Source organism: Myotis lucifugus, unplaced genomic scaffold (assembly GCF_000147115.1).
Source record: "Myotis lucifugus unplaced genomic scaffold, Myoluc2.0 scaffold_93, whole genome shotgun sequence".
In the NCBI taxonomy this organism is placed as follows: domain Eukaryota; kingdom Metazoa; phylum Chordata; class Mammalia; order Chiroptera; family Vespertilionidae; genus Myotis; species Myotis lucifugus.
This window is the reverse complement of record NW_005871141.1, coordinates 1,926,710-1,948,762: the sequence shown is the minus strand read 5'-3', so window position 1 is coordinate 1,948,762 and position 22,053 is coordinate 1,926,710. Positions and strand designations below refer to the sequence as shown.

General features: G+C 34.6%; 1 protein-coding gene and 1 non-coding gene across 10 annotated transcripts in view; both read right to left on the bottom strand.

Moving 5' to 3' along the window:
• Positions 1 to 22,053, bottom strand: part of TRAPPC8 (trafficking protein particle complex 8) — a 71,553-nt gene that overhangs the window by 24,947 nt on the left and 24,553 nt on the right. For all 9 annotated transcript variants that reach the window (XM_023756415.1, XM_023756412.1, XM_014458325.2 and 6 more), the window contains 10 exons: positions 21,720 to 21,835; positions 20,856 to 21,006; positions 17,348 to 17,448; positions 15,713 to 15,818; positions 8,594 to 8,725; positions 6,824 to 7,048; positions 4,897 to 5,005; positions 3,112 to 3,306; positions 2,575 to 2,705; positions 343 to 417 (listed from right to left, as the gene is read on the bottom strand). In XM_023756415.1, the coding sequence (XP_023612183.1) occupies positions 343 to 417; positions 2,575 to 2,705; positions 3,112 to 3,306; positions 4,897 to 5,005; positions 6,824 to 7,048; positions 8,594 to 8,725; positions 15,713 to 15,818; positions 17,348 to 17,448; positions 20,856 to 21,006; positions 21,720 to 21,835 (1,341 nt within the window). The remainder of the gene's footprint in view (positions 1 to 342; positions 418 to 2,574; positions 2,706 to 3,111; positions 3,307 to 4,896; positions 5,006 to 6,823; positions 7,049 to 8,593; positions 8,726 to 15,712; positions 15,819 to 17,347; positions 17,449 to 20,855; positions 21,007 to 21,719; positions 21,836 to 22,053) is intronic.
• LOC111826653 lies at positions 8,236 to 8,367 on the bottom strand. Its single transcript, XR_002830007.1, has one exon. It is a non-coding gene; the product is annotated as a small nucleolar RNA SNORA31 (small nucleolar RNA).

Sequence of the window (22,053 nt, the reverse complement as noted above, 5' to 3'; positions counted from 1 at the left end):
TGGAAAACATTTTCTTCAAAAGAAAATCTCTAAATTCAACAGATGCCTGGATCCTCATCAATACTTTTAATAATAATGAAATCTTCTCGTCAACCAAATATACTGACCGCAAGAAAAAAGCAAAAACTTTTCACCAGACTTCTTAGAAAACTAACAAACCAAAGACCACTGCAAACCTATTCTTCCTACCAATTTCCTCCTGTGCAATCCCAGTATCCTAATCTCCCAAATTCTAGTTTTTAAGAAAACCAGGACCTAAAACAAACTGAATAAACTGATTTTTTAAAAAGTTGTCATCTTTCTTTCAGAAAGACTTAAGACTGAAAAATAATCAATAATTACCACTTTAGATTCTTCACTGTTAATTAAGAATTCTGAAATAACTTCAGTTCCAATCATTTCGGGTTCACTTGTTACCTAAAAAATAAATTATTTTGTAAAATATACATTCTAATAAATAAAGTTATCAGATTATTAACATTCCTATATATCAACACTAAGAACAACAATAATTATAGTTAGTATTTACTAGGTTCTTACTATGTGCTAAGCAATATGCAAAGAGTTTTACTTTTACAAGGGCAGTAAAGCCATTCAGTAGTGGGCACTTGTTTTTTTCCCCCCATTTAATTCAGTACAACTCAACTAAGGACAGTAAGTGAAGTTGCAGCCACCAAGAGGTTAAAATCTCAAGAGAGAACGTTCAGCTGCTTATTATCAACAATGACCAAAATGGCCATTTATCTTAATCTTGCAATAAGAGCAATTTCTCCCTTTCACTCCAACCAGCACCTTTTTCCAAATTGGTTAATTACACATGGGAAAAGTAATGGCAGCCTAAGCAGGATATTTAAAAGATTGGTGGAAAATAAGGGCTGTGGGGAGAGCGAAAAAGGCCTGTCTACTCCAATCAATGACATCAGTAAGGAACTCTAGTCTCTGGCCATGTAACAAGCACAACTAACTGGCTCACACCTGGAGTAAACCTGATCCTCATGACCACAGATTTACTTTTACCATGAGATTAATTTCCCTAAATTCCAGTTCAGCATCTAGTCCATCAGTAGAAATTCATGAAGAAATCCAGAGTTTGAAATTTATAGAAAAAAGAATACCTTCAATATAAGCAATAAAAACTTTTACTTAGCTTTAATAAACCTCCTCTGAAATCTAATTATTAAACAGACTAATATACTTTAAAAGCTAATAGATATTTACATTTTTTTTCCAGGAGTAAAGGGTTCATACTCTTCTAATATGTATTCCAGGTATCCATAAAACATTAGAAAAATGACTAAAATTCAAGTCAGAATAGAGCCTGGTAAGTCTCATTCTTTCAAACTATTCACAATGAGTATAAGTAATCACAAAATGTCTTCAATTAATTTAAACAGCAAGGTTTTAAATAAGCCAATCTTTTTTTAAAAAATGAAACACTTCAAAAGGAAAGTTTAAATAGTTTAAAGTTAATACAACAGATGTCTTTCAGGTTCTCCCTTCATTAATGAACATGAACATGTTGGAATATTTCCCAGTTCCAAAATAATGCTTACCACATTATTAAAGCACACAGGAAGGTAGTACTAAGAAGTAAAATTTATATAAAAGATATCAGAAAATGAACTAATAAATAACTAGGTAAAAAAATGTATTTGTGCAAGTTCTTTCTTTTTCTGTCCAAGTTCTTTCTGATACTATCAACTGGGTAACAAAAATTCTTTGTTCCAGACATTCCTACTTCAAAAATAACATCTTAAATAAATAAAGAGCTTATTACAGACATAGTAAAAAATAAATATAATTCAAACAAAAAGAAATACAAATATAAGAATTTCAACTTTACTACCCATCAAGAAGATAAAATATAAAATAGTATAAGATGGCATTTTTTTAACCTATCAACTCAAGATTTTTTTTTTATAAATAAGACTTCATGTTGCAAAGATGAGATACCAAACCCCATATTATGCTGGTGAGAAACTCATTGGTATAACCTTTTGAGAAACCAATAAAATATGAAAATATTTATTCCCTAAAATGTTCTAACTTCATGCCTAGGAATCTTTCCTACAGAAATAGTCATTATAAAAAACACTATGCACCCAAATTTTCATGGACTGATTGATAGTAAACAAATGGCACCTTCCAAAATAACTACCAATAGAGAGAGAAAATAACTTATAGATCATTTGTACGATGATTACGCAAAAATGAAACAGCAAGACATTTTAAAATTACAATATGCAAATAAATCAACATAGAATGAAAAAACTATATAATATGAGAACAATCCCATTATGTGAGAGAAAAATACAAATGTAAGTTATTGAATATACAGTGAAGTGTTAAAATGGCTATTTCTAAAAACTGAGAAGACTTTTATTTTTATTCTTTATATTCTTCTGCATTTTCAATTTTCAACAATAGGTATATAACATACTTTCTATAACTAGGGGAAAAAAGCTTAAAAAAGAGTAAGTACAGTCCACTAAACAGAGAAGTTGAAATGTTATTACAGCATCTGTTATGCTATCACTGAAACAAGCTTATTACAAATACCTTTTAATAACTTACTAGTTCTTTAACTTCTTCATCATTCTTTCCACTGCAATCTTTAGGTTGAAACTTCCAGAGCAATGACAAATTAGTCAACAAAAGTGGAACCTTCAAAGGGTTTCTAAAAGCCACTTCCACTGTGATTGGTTCTATAAAAGAAATGCCTCAGTCAGTAACTTTAATAATCCTATACTTCATCTTGTGTGCAAATTCTTTGAATACGTCTTGTTTCATAGCTCTGAATTTCTGCCTACACTATCCTTTACCAACTTGTAACTGTCTGTTTATCCAGGATTTAGTTTTAAAACTGCCTCCTCAAAAGCAGTTCCTCCATTTCTCTGTACTAGAGATGGCATTCTAACAGCACTTTGCATCTACCTATATTGGAAGCCCCACCGCCTGCTTTTATAAATGCAGCTCAGTAAAGTTTGAGTTCCTAATTTATTTTTGCATCCTCAGCTTCTGGTGACTTGGGGCATACAAAATATTATGTTGAATCTACTGTAAGTAAAACAAACTAACAAAAAACCATGTGTAAAAATTCCAGTATATCACCTTCTACAACTGCAAGAGGAAATCTTGAGTTATCTGAAAAACTATTCAAACAGTACTGCGTGGGATGGAAATTGGGTGGAATTACTCCTTTGTTAACCAAGGCCACAACTTGTTCCTCAAGTTCTCGCCACTGCTGAGAGGATTCATTGTCATACTCTTGATCAAGACTTACATGAGTAGCTGCTTGCTTTTCACCTAAAAAAAAAAGTATCAAAATTAAATATACATGTTTATTACTAACTACACTCAAATGAGACACTTTAAATAAAAATCTAAGTTATCCAAATACATATATACACTCACTCTTGCCTATTTCCAATTATCTAAGAGAAAAGATATCCTCTTACTAACCCTCACCTATCTGGAACTCTTCTGGTCTTTTCCTCCTGACTCTGAAAGGATATATTTTCTCTCATTTTCCACAGCAGTTTTATATAAAATACTTCAAACATACAAACAACAACAAAACCCATGAAGAATAATGTAACAAATAATTGTATATCAAAATTTAACAAAAGTATATTTTCATATTATCCCAAAATTATTTTTTTATAAATGTTACAGATCTGTGAAACCCTCTTCAATCCTTCATCTCCACTGGCACCACTTCTTCCCGGAGTTGCTCCAAAGCAGAAGTATAGCATCCTCATCCTTTTTTTTTTTTTTTACTTTACCATATATGGGTATATACTAAACAATGCATAGAATTGATTTTTATGTTTGAAATATATAAATGGAATTATATTTCATCATTCTAACTTTTTTCACTCAGCATTTTGTTGTAGGTAAGACCTATGTTGAAACATGTAGAACTAGTTCACTCATGTTCTACAGCATGAATCCTTTATATGAAAATACCAAAATCTGTCAACTCATGTGCTGCTATTGTTTCATTTTTGGCTATAAAAAACAATGCTGTTATAAATACTTTTTAAATAAAACACTAAATTAGCTTAAGAAACATATTAAGCTTAAATATAAAACTGCTTAGAATTACTTTACTTTAACATGCATTGTATTTTAATTTTCGCCCAGTACTGCCATTCTAAGGCTCAATCCTAAGGAAAAATCCTGTATTTTAGAAAGCCTTACAACAAGAACAACAGAATAGGGGCAACTGTTCTGTACGTCTATGTTCATTTGAAAACTTCCATAATAAAAAGTTAAGTTTTATTCATAAAGATGACTCTTACAACAGGATTTTATATAAAAAAGGATGGAAACAGTCAAATTATATAAAGTACCTTTATACACTGAATGTAATATATTACAGCCATTAAAAAATTATCAAGATTATACAATTACAGGAGCATTCTTTTTTTTTTTTTTTTAAATATATTTTATTGAATTTCCACAGAGAAGAAGGGAGAGGGACAGAGAGTTAGAAACATCGATGAGAGAGATCGATCAGCTGCCTCCTGCACGCCCCCCAGTAGGGATGTGCCCGCAACCAAGGTACATGCCCTTGACCGGAATCGAACCTGGGACCCTTCAGTCCGCAGGCTGACGCTCTATCCACTGAGCCAAACCGGTTCGGCATACAGGAGCATTCTTTATATGAGAAAAGCCATTATAATTATAGCTATTTACTTATTAGTTTTTAATTTAGGGCTAAGAAAAAACAATGCAATGATTATCTTCAGATGGCAGAAAGATAGGTGTTATGGTATAGGATTATTTATTTTCAAATATTCTTTAACAACAACACATTATTTTAAGTGGAGAGAGGAAAAAACTTTAAAAAAATAGTCACTAGGAAACAAGGCCAAAAAAACCTTTACTAACCATCTGCTGGTCGTCTGTCATGGCCGAAGAAAACCCGTGTGGCTGAACTGTTAATATATGGTAAAGGAAGCTGCGGCAAGGGCCCATCTGGTGATAGCTGACTTACATTCTAAGAGAAATACAAAAGAAATAAAAAAGAATTTCTGAGTAAACTCCATTTTCCTTATATTTGTTTCCCCGTTTGTATTGTTGTTGTTAATCCTCACCTGAGGATATACTTTTCCCATAGCTTTTTCAGTGTGGAAGGGAGAGAGGGAGGGGAAAATACAGAGAGAAACATCAATGTAAGAGACACACACTGATGGGTTGCCTGAAGTGAACCCACAACCCAGGTACATGCCCTTGACTGGGAGTCGAACCCAAGACCCTTCGGTGCACAAGCCAACACTCTAACCACTAAGCTACACCAGCCAGGGCTGCTTCCCCGTGTTTTAATACACAAGGTATTAAAAACATGTTAAGCAAAAATAGTAAGATAAAGAATTACTAGTTTTACTTAATAGATCAGAGATACAGAATTTAGAGATTTATTCTGGCCCAAGGAAGTCTTTCTAAGATTATTCAGCTAGTTAGCCCTCTTTGGATGCTAAACTTCCAAACATTATCTTGGTATGCATTTTACTTCCTGTGACTCATTACAGCATCCTATCTGCCAAAATTTTAATCCACATGATTTTAAATTAATAAAGCATAAAGGGTAATTACTTCCTACAGGACAGAAATGCAATAGTATTCACTCTTCAAAGGACTTTACAAAAAAATTGTAACTTCCAATTTTCCCCATAAAACAATGCTTTATATCTCCTATCCTTCTGTGTCAGGGAAATATTTTTCCTTCAATTTTTCTGGATTACACCATAATAATTTGTCTACTTTCCACAGATCCATACCTCATTTTTCATAGCGAAAATAGAGGGGATATACTTTCCACAGGGTGATATGAGGACCCAATATATTATAAAATCAATTAAGATTTTTTTTAAAAAAACCCAAAAGCATAATAATGAAACAGTCCAGAAAACATGTAATTTCTTTAAGATTCCAAGAACAGCCACAAATCAAATATATACTGGAATATTAAAATTCTTTTTTGCCCTAGCCAGTTTGGCTCAGTGGACAGAGTGTCAGCCTGCAGACTGAAGGGTCCCAGATTCGATTCACGGTCAGGGCACATGCCCCGTTTCAGGCTCGTCCCCAGTAGGGTGCATGCAGGAGGCAGCCAATCCATGATTCTCTCTCATCACTGATGTTTCTAGGTCTCTCTCCCTCTCCCTTTCTCTGAAATGAATAAAAATATGTATTTTTAAAAATTTTATCTTTAAAAGAACTCTGGAAGGGCAATGCAACTCTGAGCTATGACCAAAAACCAGCTTGTCACACTTTATTATGACTGATAATTATATATACACTAGAGCAGCAGTCGCCAACCTTTTGGACCTCACGGACCACCAGTGGTCCACGGACAACTGGCTGGCAACCGCAGCTCCAAAGATTTCCTTAAACCAGTGGTCACCAACCTTTCGGACCTCACGGACTACCAGGTGTTTGCCCACTGGTTGGCGACCGCTGTACTAGAGACCCGGTGCACGAATTCATGCACGGGTGGGATCCCTCAGCTGGCCAGTGATCGGGGCCAATTGGGGTTGGCAGGTGTGTGTGGAGGGGGGGGGTGGGAGTGGGGGGAGAGGGACCACAGGAGGTTGGCTGTGGGAGTCCACTAACCACCAGGGGCAGCTCCTGCGTTGAGCATCTTCCCCCTGGTGGTCAGTGCACATCATAGCAACCGGTCGTAATGGTCACTTGGGCTTTATATATATAGATATTCTAATAAAACTTTATTAGACTCCTGCTGGATAGTACTAAATATTAAGCTTTTTGCTAAAAATGATTAAAATTTTAATATCTACTCCAGAAACTATGTATTCACCTTGTAAACATAAAGATATTCTCTGAGGAAGGACCCTTGCTGAGCCGCAGATTGTTTACTTTCGTTGATTAAAATGTGCCTGAAAGCAGACACAGCATTGTCCAGCTGCCTAAGAGTATAGGATTGGCGCCCAATAGTGAAGTTAATGTGATCCTCTGCAAGAGACCAGCCTTTTCCTTTGTAAACTTGCATGGCTTGACAATAGCAGCGTAAAGCATGCTTTTTCTGTAAGAAAATAAACACAACAAAGTATTACACAACAAATTCAAATTTCTCTGGGACTGAAAAAAATAAATACGCGCACACACACAATCAAGTAACTAGTAACTGGTCCTTCCAAGGCTGGGATAATGAAGAAAACAAAACCAACATTTTGGAAAACCTCTCAACAATTACTACTAAAAACCAAGAGGTCCTACAGCAAGCAGCTGTTTTGTCCAAGGGCAATTAGTCTAAAAGTCAGAAATAATGATGACTTCATGAACCACCACCTGGGAGTTTCCAAAGCAGTAGCGTTATGGAGTTACCGATTAGTTAGAGGCTTGGTTGTTCGCTTATCTCAATTTTGTTAGGGTCATCTCTCTTTATACCACTACACTGGGCTGAATGGAAATACCGCATGTGTGCTAAAACTGTATATGTGAGTATACAGTTGTATACACACACACACATTTTTAAACTAGTTTTGTTTGTTTGGTATTATTTAATTTTTTTTGCCCCCTGCATCCTGCCACATCTGAGCAGATGTTTGGAATTAATCAGCTATAATCACTGCCACCTGCTGAACTCAGACAACTTCCTAAAGATGGAATTTGGTACCAAGGAAGAGGCCTCCCTCCACTAAACCTTTTGCTTCAGAAAATACTCTTGTATCCACTCCCCATCCCAGGGTAGATTACAAACTTTGCACCATGTATTGCCAGAATTATTTGTTTCTTTAAGAAATGTTTTCTTTATAAAGAGATAATGAAAGCAAACCACAGTCATCTACCACTTGACAGCATGCAGGGAACCACCATCTGACTGCTGCTACCACTCTCTACCTCCAGCAAAGCTCCCTCCAACGAATGCTTGAATGGACCCTGGGAGTTAATGAAGATCTCTCCAACCCAACTGCTTCTGGGGACAAAGAAGACTTCTACTCATTTACTACTTAGTAAATGCCATCATAAAGCACCCTGGAAGACAACGGAAGAGCAGAGCTGAAGTGGGGGGAAGGTTCAACCCCTACTCAATAGTAAATGCTGTTTGAATGCATTCATCTTATCTGGATTTTCACATATATGATTTGGTTTAGCCTTACACAAATTGGGGCAAAATTCCAAATGTTTTTGTTGTTTTTTTAAAAAGGAGGCTCAGAAAAATTGCTCTACCAAAGTCAAGTTGTAAGCAGAACATCAAGGTATTTTTTTCACTGTATTCCCCCATTCAATCTTGGCTGCCACAATCAGACAGACAGAAAGCGCGAGGACCCTTTTTTCTTGCATCTGCACTGGAACCTTGGCAGCAACAGTAACTGCTCCAGGACTGTCAAATAGATGCACAGAATTTCAAGACTGAATCCCAGACTTTTCTAAATCCAAATCTCATGCTCTTATCAACATAAAATATTACACATTACCTTGAAACAAAATTTGTATCCGTCTTTAGGATTAATATTAAGTCATAAAATATTGACAAATGACATACATTTATAAAATAAATAACAAATTATAACAAACAGAAACTAAAATAATAAGTTGTTTTCTTTTTTAAAGAAAATGCACTCACCTGTCCTGCTTTACTAAACCGATGGCCTGCCAATATCATATGAAACGCGTATTTTCTAACCATGGGACTCTTCATATTTATAAAGCAGTGAGCTGCCTGTTCCAAAAGAAGAGCACTTCGAAGATCAGAGTCCTGTTGAATGTTTAAGAGAAAAGGTGAGTTTCACAAAATTAAAAATAATGGGTGAAAAACATTTACTTTCTTAATAAATGACATATTCAATGTTTAACTTAAAGTATCTGAGGACAGAGAGCAAGGGGTAATCCAATCCTGATAACTCTTTTTTCCAATAAGCACATTAAAAAAAAAAACCTTCAGAAAACACTCTACCATGAAGTATTTTCTTTTGCTTTTCATAAAGCCCAATGCCTGGTTATGACATACACCACGTAAAAAAGTCTCTGAAGAAATGCAATCCCTTTTCAAATGGAAAAACAGTATGTAAACTGAGAATTTAATACAGATATACTGATTAATGATAAACCAGAAAATAGAGCACACACAAACACACAAAAAAAGATTCACACCAATCTAATTTCTTCTGCAAATTGATCTGTGACATCCAATAGTGTATTTCCCTCCAAAAAAAAGGAAAAATAAAAAAATGTGTGTAAGTTATAAAATAATTTAATCTATTACTTTATCCTCCATAAAGTTTTATTGTATTTGAAAAGAATTCTTGATTTTTGCTGTGATTCAAGTGGACCAAAAAAGCTACTGCATTAACAAGTTCAGAAGGCTTCCCCTTCAAGGAGTATTGCCCGCTATATTAATAAATGGCAAAACTCAAATTATTTCCGCCTCAACTGAATCTTACAACAGTGTCTACAAAAACCACATACTGCACTTACACCCTAATCCATAAGAAAAATCTTTCAACTGAAAGAGCCATCATTACTTTCTAAATCACTGAGAGAAAGTACTGAAGGTTGCTGATCAAGTATCAACAACATTTTCACCAAAACTTTCTCTAGGTTTCCAGCTACTCTCAAGCAGAACTTACCATGCCCTTCCACGTGTTCTGCTGCCATTATTTTCCCCAGGGAAAGTTGAAAACAGAAAACATTGACTTTAAATGAAATCATTTCAACAGATTATAGTTACATCAAAAAGTATTCAGACACTATTATAACTATCTCTGCAGCAATCATAAAATTATATTAGAGTTGGAACAGATCTGAGGAAACACTCCAGAAACATTCAGTAAACGGTAGATATTCTCTATTTTAAACCCCTCAGGACAAAAACTAAATAATCAGATAATGTTTCTGGTAACTAAGAGCCAAAAGCTAGTGAGGAAATTAGGAATATACAATTAGCAAGTGGTTCTATATCAATGCATCAGAATTACCATGGGGGGGTGGGGGATTGGAAGCTTACATCTTCATTTTCTTAGGACAATATTATCTTTATTTTAAATTAATACAAACTCTTTTTTCCTTAAAGACTAAATGTTTGAAGAAAAAAAAGTGAACATCTTTCTTTCCCATCCCATGCCTCATCCAATTTGTCAGCTTAAAGTGGTATACTAGTATATATATTACATGTGTGCTTATATGCTAGTTTTTTTAAAATACACATACTTTTCTATGCATAAATGATATTATTTTGCTTTTTAAACTTATTATCATGGCCATCTTTCCAAGACATCTACATCTATCATTTCTTTTAAAGCTACATTGTATTCCATTACACAAACATACTCTAATCTATTAACAGTCTCCAACTGATTTATTATTGCTTCAAACTTTTCTAACTATAAGAAAAATTGCTTCAATAAACATTTTCTAGCCCTAGCGGGTTTGGTTCAGTGAACAGAGCATCGGCCTGCAGACTGGAGGGTGCTGGGTTCGATTCTGGTCAAGGGCACATGCCTGGGTTGCGGATTTGATCCCCAGTAGGGGGTGTGAAAGAGGCAGCCAATCAATGAGTTTCTCTCATCACTGATGTTTCTATCTCTCTCTCCCGCTCTGAAATCAATAAAAATATATTTACATTTTTCTAAACAAATGTGACTTATTATATACATACTAGAGGCCGGGTGCATGAATTTGTGCATGGGTGGGGTCCCTCAGCCTGGCCAGAGATCGGGGCTGTCTCGCCCAGTCACCTTTGGGGGTGATGGGGGCCGGCCGGGGAGGAACCTCGGGAGGGCTCCAGGATGAGTCTGGCCCTCTCGCCCAGTCCTGATCGATCAGCCGGACCCCAGCAGCAAGCTAACCTTAGCGGTCAGAGCATCTGCCTCCTTGTGGTCAGTGCTTGTCATAGTGACTGGTCAGTGATCAACTGAATGGTCAAACAATTGTTCAGACACTTAGCATATTACGCTTTTATTATATAGGATTTTTATTAGACAAATTTCTGGAAATAGACCTGCTGACTTAATGAAAGCTATGCTTATGCTTCAAATTCTAATCAAGACAGACAAACTGCTACAAGAAGAAGTACCCATATATATTCTTATCAACAGAGAATGAGAGTATATATTTTCTCTACTCAGCCCAAGATCATTTTTTAACGTCTATCTCTTTAATAAAAATGACTCTTTCTCAACATACATTTCTTTAACAGTAGGTTGTTAATCTTTTCCTATGTTTAAAGGTCTTTGTACTTTTTTTTGTGAACTGCCTATTTATACTCTTTTGTGAATGGGTTTTTGTGATTATGTGGTTTGTAAGAGCCCTTTGTACACTTAGTAAGTATCAAGCCTTTATCATACATTTGCAAATAGTGTTTCCCAATTTTGACATGAAGGAGTTTATTCTTTAGACGTCAAGCATATTATATTTGCCGTTGTTTTCAGGATATTACATCAAACTCGGAAAGGATGTTATCATTCCTAGATTTTTTAAATGCTCTCCTGTATTTTCTTCTAGTTTTTTTGTTGTTTTATTTTTCACATTATAATCCAGCTATAGTTATATTATCATGTAATGAATAATCCAACCCCAAACAGCTAGCTACAAGTCACAATAGCATTCAGTGAATTATCTAACACTCTTCACTAAATTAAATGACACCTAATCATATGTATTTAAATTCTCATTCCATTCCTCTGTCTATTCTTATCACTGTAAACAGTTTTAATTTCTATAGCCTTCAAATGCATTTTAATAAATAGAACAGGTAATTCCCTCTAATTACTTTTTCTATTTTGGAACTTTATTCAGACTTCTCAATAGAGTTTCACAGTTTTTTCTCTCAGTTCTATATATTTCTTAAGTTTATTCCTAGCATGTGTGCACACATAACATACAAACACACACACACACAGAATAAATAAGTATTTTTAAATTGCCAATGAAACATCATTAAATTGCAAAACTTGGATGGGCAGCAATCCTGGACATTCTGATTAATATAAGGATATGCCATAGATATCTTTGATAGTGTGTAAATGACTATAATAAATAATCCAGATGAGAACGAGCACAATAAACCCTCAGCTTTCTCAAATTTAACCCTCAAGGACTGACCAATTTAGGAGAGACCTGAAAGTCCATGGCATGTATTAATTTAGCTAAAGCAAAATTTGACTCTTTTATCCAGTAAAGCTGTTGTCTGAGAAAGAATGAATTTTCTGATCTGAATAACTACATTCATATCTCATTGCAGCTTAGTTCTTTGTTAGCTCATCTCTTTCAGTGACACCTCTAGTAGAAAAACCACTGCTTTGAAACACACAAAAAAAGCCCTGAAAAGAATGACAACTGCAATGAATGTTTTTGAAAGGAAAATGAAAGAATTTTAGTGATAGAGTTTTATTCAGAGAGCAGAAGCTATGAATGAGTTGAAGAAGAATATTTTATTTTCTGTAGTTCATGGTATGACAAGCCTATTATCCTATATAATAAAGAGCTAAATGCTAATTAGAACGAACAGCCAAACGACCATCCGGATGACATTCTGGACAACCGTCCGGATGACCTTCGGATGAAGCTGGGGCTGCAAAGGGCTGCGAGGCCATCTGAGGCTGCGAGGGCCAGCTGAGGCTGCGAGGGCCGGCCGAGGCAGCTGGGGATGCGATGGCCGAGCCCCTTGCACAAATTTCGTGCATCGGGCCTCTAGTATATACTATAAGGAAGAAGAAGAAAAAAAACCTATGATACCACTTTAACAAGAACTCTAGCCTATAAACTTTGCCCACAACCAAGAGGTAATTTTAACAAAAACTGAAAGGGCCCTGACCAGTTTGGCTCAGTGGATAGAGCGTCAGCCTGAGGACTGAAGGGTCCCAGGTTCGATTCCGGTCAAGGGCATGTACTTTGGTTGCGGGCACATCCCCAGTAGGGGTGTGCAGGAGGCAGCTGATCAATGTTTCTAACTCTCTATCCCTCTCCCTTCCTCTCTGTAAAAAATCAATAAAATATATATTTTTTTAAAACCCTGCCTCCGGGAGAATGTTTTTTTTTAAAAAAAGCTGAAAGGGCAACGTTAACTTAAATTATGAGGATAAATATAGGGGGAAATCATCTAAGCTAGGAGGCGTGAATAAACACCTCCACCTTGTGAATAAACACAAGCTTAACTGAAATCAACTCCCAGGATGGCTGTAAGATTTTTTTCTTCACACAATTGTGAGGTTACCAGGAAAGGTGCTACCAGCTGATCAATTTAACACAGGACAGTTCCTCCCAACCTGGAGAAATTTATAAAAACTGTTGCTATTACTCTCCCTGGGAAACTGATTTAATGTCTTTAAATGCAGTAGTAGACAAAAAGAGCTATAAGACTAGAATAAATGTTCAACACAGAAACAGACACAAGCAGAGGAAAAGCATGCCTTCTTAAATAGCAAGTTCCAGCCCACTCTCCTATGTGGAGGTGAATGTGGCATGCCTTGTCATTAAGCTGGGACTGCTCTGCCACGCTGAGAACAACACAATAAACCATCCACTTGCAGTCCAAAATAGAAAGTCAAAGCACAGCTCTTTTCACCCAGGCCTCCCAGCTTCTTTTGCTATAATGGTATTAGCAAAATCTAACAAGCACAATTCATAAATGTCAAGAGTATGTAACGCAGTTCCCTATCCTCAAGACGAGTGAACTTTTTACGATATCATGCAGCCCTCCTAGTTAATGAAATACATACAATAAATACACATTAGTTAAAATTTAACAAAACTTTATATACATTATGCCTAGAAGTCTTTACTTTTAAACTGTCTCAAAGAAATATCTGAAAGGTACAACAGAGAAGGCCACTGAGAATCACAATTTCTGGAGAAATAGAAGCCACACATCACTCCAAAGTAGTAAATTACAATGATAAATTTGCTAGAATTTCATGACAAAATAAATCATCCAAGTTTGAAAAAGAAAGGTGAAAGCAAAGAGATAGAAAGAAAAAGAGAACAAAGACAGAAAATTACAAGGTTAAAATGCAGACAGAAGGATTTGCTCTAAGAAAATTTTATCCAAGCTCCTAAACCATAAATTCCTTTTATATTCACTGAGAATCCCTAGGTTGAAAACAACAGCAACATATTCAAACCCAAGTAAAGATTACTTATTATAATACAGAACATCAACACACAGGAGCCTATATTCAGCTCTATCAAACAGTTTATGTCTGGTAACAGTTCATATTGGTCAGTATTCATGCAGAATCAATTATTAAACATTTTTAATATCATCTCTCAACCTAATTAGTTATATCATACAGAAACCTTTTGAAAACAATTAAGGTTCAGTTCAACATTTGTAAATCACATACCATGTGCCAAGCCCTGTGTTAGTCACTAAGGATAAAAATATAGAAGGTAGCACAGTCCCCTACTCTCAAAAGCTCATAACTTAAATGTACTATGACAAGTCAGGTCTCACAGCACTATATGAGAGGGCATGGCAGAGACACTTAGGACAACCTGGTGTGTTGCAGATGACTATATGAAGGACTTAACAGAAAAAGGGCCAGGAGAAGGGCATTAAGGAGATGAACCAAGACATTAGGAGGGATATTTAAGAAGTTAATCACCCCCCTCCCCCAATTGTGTTACTGACAGGTAAGAGAATATGGGCGCATCTCAACTAGTCTCAAAACCTTGAGCAAATGAGAAGCTACCTGTTTATGACCATTTAAGATCATGATCTATAAGGTTAGAAAGTTTATATGGCTACTCATTGGTATGTCAACTTAAAGATAAGTCTAAAAGGCAGTTGGCCATACAAATCTAAAACTCAAAAAGTCAGGGCTGGAGACAGATTTGAGAGTGAAAATCATGCCTATGAACAAATCACCCCCCAAAATATATAGAGTGAAAAGTACAGAATGGTCCAAAAAGTAAAATCATAGTGAATAGCCCTGGCCGGGTAGCTCAGTTGACTGGAGCATCATCCCATATACCAGGTTACAGGTTCAATCCCTGGTCGGGGAGCAATTGATGGATGTTTCTCATATTGATGTTTCTCTCTCTCTCTCTCTCTCTCTCTCTCTCTCTCTCTCTCTCTTCCTCTCTCCCTCCCTTTCTCCCTCTGCCTTCTTCTCTCTCTAAAAATCAATAAAAACATATCCTCGGGTGATGATAATAAATAAAAATGTAAAATAAATAAATAAAACTGTAGTGTACATTACATTAAAATTTAAGGAGCAAAGGAGGTGTTTGATTTCGTTCTTCTGTTCTTACGTACGTTCATCTAAAAATGTGTCTTTAAACATACTTTTAAATAAATTACTACCATTCTTTACAAGTCTGTAGAAATGCAACTTAACGTTATAAATCTTTAATGGCAACTATAAATGGATTACTTTTTCTCTTTTGAAATATTCATATAGATTTTTTTAAATTCCTGAGTGATCACTCTTTTAAGTATCAATTTTACATGAGGAATGATGCACACACTTGTTTAATTGTTGTTATGCATAGGTCACAAGCTAATTCACAGAATATGTATAACACGTTTGTGGTTAATAATAATGTAGACTTAAATCTATAAATAAAATCAGTTTATAAAATATTGCATATAAAATTTATTCAAATAACTAAAGTAGCCATGTTATAAATTCCCAAAGAGAGATTCCCCTCTAATTTTGTTTTACACATCCTCAAAAAAAAGGGGACACTTTCTAAAAATTATGAAATAACACTAATTGAAACAAATACTACACAGTTTCAGTACCTCACTAGTCAACCGTATTAGAAGAGCTGCAGCCTCTGAATATTTGCTTTGGCTTTTTAAGATTTCAGCACTAAGCAATACACATCTTTCAGCCAATATCATATTCCTAAAAAAATAAAAAATAAAAGACAAGAAAAATATAATTAGCACTACAATAATATCTTTATACATCATAGTAACTATGTGTTCAACAAACATTTCCAATTCTAGTTTTCGAGTAAAAAGAAATTCATGTCCTTGTTTTCCACTTACCAAAAAAGTTTAAAAGAACCCTAAGAATTCTCATAACCATTCAAAGCTTTTCATCATATAATTTTGTGGTAAAAATACTAAGTAAAGTCACATTTCCAGTGTGCAAAACGCTAAGATTTATCTAGTATCCATAAACCAGCAGCTATTTAACAAATAAAACTTGCTCGGAACAGAAATGAATACAAACTTTTCACTCTTATTTCTGGCTCCCTTTGCTACCTCACTCTCCTAGCTCTTTTTCAGTCTCCTTCAATCCTTCCTCTTTCTTCACAGAAAGCTGTATCTCCTGCCAGAATCTCCCAATCTATTCTCAAATAGATTACATAAGGTATAATAGGTAAAATTCAATATTGGCTCCACCATTTACTAGCTGTGTGCCCTTGGGCAAGTTAAACTCTTAAGTTTCAGTCTTCTCATCTGTAAAATACAGATCATAATCGTACCATTTTATAGGCTTAAGATTAAATGAGCATGTAAACTACTTTGGCATAGTAGCAAATGCTAAACACTCAATAAATGTCAATTATTAGTATTAGTGTTGTGCTGTAAATATAACATCATGACAAGTACTACTTATACTACAACAACATTCTAAGACAACCCATGTATGGTACATAGAAAAGTCAGATTAATCTTCCTGAAAAACAACTTTTATTATGTCAAGGCTGTACTCAAATATTCAGTAAGTTCCCATTTACTACTACATAACTCTTAACTTCAGCTTAAATAATAGAGGGTTGAGGCTCCTCACAGTGATTTCTCTCACACCATCTTTCCATATGTACCACCCAACACTTTTAATACTCTCAAACCCCCTAACCTCGCCAGGGCTCAATTCCCTTTCTCTAGTCAGGCAGCATCCAAAACATCATTCCTGCCAAACACAATTTCTGAATTGTCTTTATGCCCATCAAATCCCGACCACCTTTCTTTCAAGGTCTATTCCCCAACCATCCCATGAAACTCCCTGACTACTTCTGGACCAGCTCATAGCCTCATTATAAGTAATGAGTTCTAACAGTTCTCACGATGTGTACAAAACATTTCTCATTTCCTTCCCTGGACTATTATTGAACTGTTTGTGTTTTGCCTATTTAACAATGAAAGTTCAAAATGGCTAACTCCTGGTTTAACAGCGGCTAAGGTTAGATGTTCCCACAATACAAATCACCCTCAATATAACATGTAGCCTCGACATTACATATAACCAATTCCTGAGCACAAATCCAAATAAAATAGGAAACACTAGTTTCAGAAAATTACCTCATCTTGTCTCTGACTATATTAACTTGTATGAAAAACGCAGAACCATTTATATTCGGTAACAATATAAATGCCAATTTACTTCTAAATGGAAAGAACATAAATATTCTAGTCACCTACTTGCAGATATCCCTGTACGTTTGGATTGCCGTATCCATGTAATGTGCAGGGTATGGCCTTGCTGCTCCTTGCTGAAGAAAAGCGGACACTGCTGCCATTTCCTGGAAGAAAAGACATTCTTTACACTATTTCAGAAATGCTTGTGGTTCAGCATTCAGGAAGCCTAAATACTGGAATGAGATTTGATGAGATTTTTATGCATGTACATGTACAAATTTTATAGCCTAACACTGACTTTAAAAATATACTTAAAGCTTTTAAATTTTAAATTCTCTAGTCAAATTCCCAAGTTTGTTATTCAGTATTTAAATGAGATTTGGGGGAAAAGAAGAAAAAATGAGATTTTGAAGAAGACTCAGTGAACACTTTTGAGTGAGGGCACATATATCTACCACATAAGTCTAGCTTAAGATTTCAGCTGCCACCTCCTCCCTATTATTCCCCTTTTCTCAGTAAGTAGAGAAGAGACCAATGATAGGAACATACAGAGACAAAATGAAATACATCTCTTTCCAATTATTGGCATTAAAATATGAACAGAGCTCACAACAGCTTGCACTATATATATTTTAAATTATTTTCACGCTCTAGTTTATATCCTTACCCTAACAAAAGCACAAAGACCATTTCTAAGACCTATGTTACTGTCAATTTTCTAGGTCTTATTTCATTTTCAAAGCCCATTTTCTTGTTAATGTCTATAACAGCAGGTCTCAACCTATGGGTCGCGACCACTTTGGCGGTTGAACAACCCTTTCACAGGGGTCGCCTAAGACCATCCTGCATATCAGATATTTACATTACGATTCATAACAGTAGCAACATTACAGTTATGAAGTAGCAACGAAAATAATTTTATGGTTGGGTCACAACATGAGGAACTGTATTTAAAGGGCCAGAAGGTTGAGAACCACTGGTCTATAACTTTAGTTAATAATTCAAATAATATACAATGGTGCTAAAAGACTAATAAACGTTAAAATACAGGTTTCATTTTCTTAGTAAAATATCCTATGTCCAAAATTGTTTTAATCTTCACCTAAGGATATGTTTTCATTGCTTTTTAGAGAGGAAGGGAGGGAGAAAGATAAGAAGGGAGGGAGGGAGGGAAGGAGGGAAGGAAAAAGAGGTAGGGAGGGTACTTAATAAAAATTTAACTAGAAATAAATGAAATCTTCATTAAGGTAAAGGGAAAAATTGTTAATGCCAATCTACTTTTAGGATAAGTAAATGTATTCCTCTAACATTTTTTTAAAACACAAAAATAATTTAATTACCTAAAAACTAGGATATGATTAAAGCCGTTAACCTGACAGACTATGATTTCCATGACAATATGAACTGTATGTTTCAAAGTTCCTCTGTATCCTCAGCACCCAGAAGTGCCTGCTCCAAAATTTAGTGAATAAACCAAATAAAACTGTCATATCCATGTGATAAAATATTCTACAGGACTGAAACATATTTTCTTAAATAGTTTATATTTTAATATACATAATGAATTTACATAGTTCTATGTTGCATAAAAATATCAAATATATTGACTATGTAGAATTATACTATACTTACATTATACAAAAAATACATACTTACTATTTATGTTTTTGTCTGTGTTCCAGTTACAAAGACACATGTTTTAAGAGGACAGTTCCAACATTTTTTCCCCAAGGCCTATTACTTTTAGGGCAGCTTTTACAGACTACAAGGATTTTCACGCATGCATACATTATGTTATAGCAATAAGCCTTTATTTTCCAGTGCTAAACTATTTTCTCTCATATAGCTACTATTAATATCTTCATCTAAATGGCTTAATGCAGTATTTATCATACTACAGTTAAAAAATGAAAAAACTTAAGTGCCATAAAATCTTAGAAATTTTTGCCATATCTTTAGAAGATTTTTACCTCCATACAAACATTAAATTTGCAGGTACATTATGTAAAATTTAATAATTGTAAATTTAAACCTATGTTATAAGGTATTAATGAGATGACATTCAGTATGTGTGATTTCATTAACTTACATTAGATGACTGTAATAGAAAAATCAGAGAATGTCTAACCAAGAACAGTTCACATAATTTTTTTTTAAAATATATTTTATTGATTTCTTACAGAGAGGAAGGGAGGGGGATAGAGAGCTAGAAACATCGATGAGAGAGAAACATTGATCAGCTGCCTCCTGCACACTCCCCACTGGGCATGTGCCCGCAACCAAGGTACATGCCCCTGACCGGAATCGAACCCGGGACCCTTGAGTCCACAGGCCAACGCTCTATCCACTGATCCAAACCAGTTAGGGCTCACATAATTTTTTAAAACACTTGAACACAGCATATTTTCTGTTCCTGAACAAGATGGTCAAAAAGTTAGTTGACTTTTTCACTGAAAATATTACAGAAATAAAAAGGAAGAGTAATATAATTTTGCTATTTTAGCTTCACATTTTTACATTACCCATTTTAGTTTTATATATACATAGGATTAAAAAATACAAAACAGAAGCAATTAAACAAGTGTCTACATCATAATGACCCAACGGAGTATTTTAACCCTTTGAGTGCCAACCAATATCCTAGGAACTATGCTAAAATTGCCAAGGCATTTTGAGTTAAGGTTTTTAAATTTTTTTTCCCACATAAAGAGTGAACTACTAGCATCTAATAGTGACACTGCAGGAGGAGCGCGATCGTGCTCCCCGGCACTCTAGAGGTTAAGTTCTTATACAGTTTGTTCTTCACACTTTTGTTTATAAGCTTATATGTTTTAAAGAAAACTAAGTAGAAAGTAACAATGCTAGTTTTACTCTTTTCTAGGCACAGGAAGCAAATTTTATATATATATTTAAAACAACTTTTCAAAAATACTGAAAGGTGATAACAAGTATAGAAAATTCTTCCTAAAACACCTAAGTTTACACACCAATTACTGACATTGTACCATAGGTGGTACAATGCTGACAGCTTATTTATATACAAGGAGGTATGCTAAGCACCTTACATGCCTTATACCTTATCAAATCCTGTGTCACTAGGATTCATATTTTATAGACAAGAAAACCGAAACTTACAAATACTCAGTAATTTACATAAGAAAACAATCTATCTTACGTCAAAATACATGTTCTTAACCAATTTATAGTCTTACATCAGGAAAAAAAAATTTCAAGCAATTTTAAAAGACTATTCAAGAAGTCCAAAATAAAAGCATCTTCTAAAAAAAGTAAACTTTACACTTTGAATATAGTAACTGAAATTGGAATTAAATTTTGAAAACATACAGAAAAATTAGAAGATGTTAATCAAAACTAAGAAATCAACCTTTACCTACTACCATGTTTAAAAGCACTAGCTTGAGGAAAATCCATCAATTCAGCTAATTCAAAACCTATAAAGCATTTGTATGCTCTTTGAGTACAACTTTATCCCTAGGTATTTTGTTTGCCATTTCATTAGCAGAAATTTCTACATCTATGGTAGCGGAAATAAATTATACAGAATACCAACCAAGGCACCAGCTGCATAAAGCATTGCTTGATCATTAAGAAAATCCTTCTTTGCAGTATGATAACAACTGTAAGCCAGATCATAGTGCTGCACCAAGAAACATAAGTCAGCCATTTTCCTGATTTGAAGCTCTGGTGCTTCTGGTGGATACCTATAAATACAAAATATAAGAAAGTAATTTGTGATTTATGACCCATACACCACTAAGTATTATCAAATGTTTAATAGCTGCTTAACTGCCCAGAACATTGTAAAAACCGATCATGTTTTACAAAAATCCTATCTCCAAGGAAAGAGTGTCATGTCTCAAATATATCTGGAACTATAATTATATCTATATTTAAATAATTTATACCCCGATACTGAGAACTTCTCAACAACAGGCAAACACTTTCTCCATGGTCAAATTATGAAGTAAATAGCTAATACCAGTTTTATGTACAACCAGGAAAAAAATTTAAATCCAAAATGTGCTTTTACTTTACCTTAAAACAATATCTTATATTAAATAAAATGTTCTAAGTACAGGCTGTCTTAGAATCACAAGACCACAATATTTTAACATAGAAGAATCGTTAATGAACACCTAATCTTACAAAGACACACAAAAAAGCACCTTTTTACAAATAGGAAAACAGAACCAACGTAAAGTGACTCCCAGTTATCTTCTTTATTTTTAGACACCCAATTACTTAAAAAAATTTTTTAATTTACCTATAGTCACTGTTCTTACCTACCTGAGTTTTGACCAATGTGAAAGTAAGAAAGTGAAAAAATAGCCATTTTTTTACAGGTCATCGTATAGTCAAACACTAGTCAGAGTTAAACACAGGGGGAAAAAAAGAAAGATACTATTTCACTCACAGCAATCCAGATGTATTTTTCAGCTCATTAATGCTCTTTTCTGGAACTTTACTGCCACTAAACCATTTTTTAGTTGCAGAAAATAGAGATCGACTCAAACCTTTTCTTGATATAAGCTAAAAGAAAAGATTAAATACATTGGCAAATATGAGAATTTAGTATTTTTATTTTACATACAAAAGAAAACTATTCTAAATAAGTAAAAAAGCTTTAATAGTGAGCAAATATTTATTTTTAATAACAATGATTTTTTTAAAACTGTTGAATATGCTGAAAAATCCCTAGTGAAAATGATTTAACAGAATTTCATTAGAGATAGTAATGCTACTAAAAC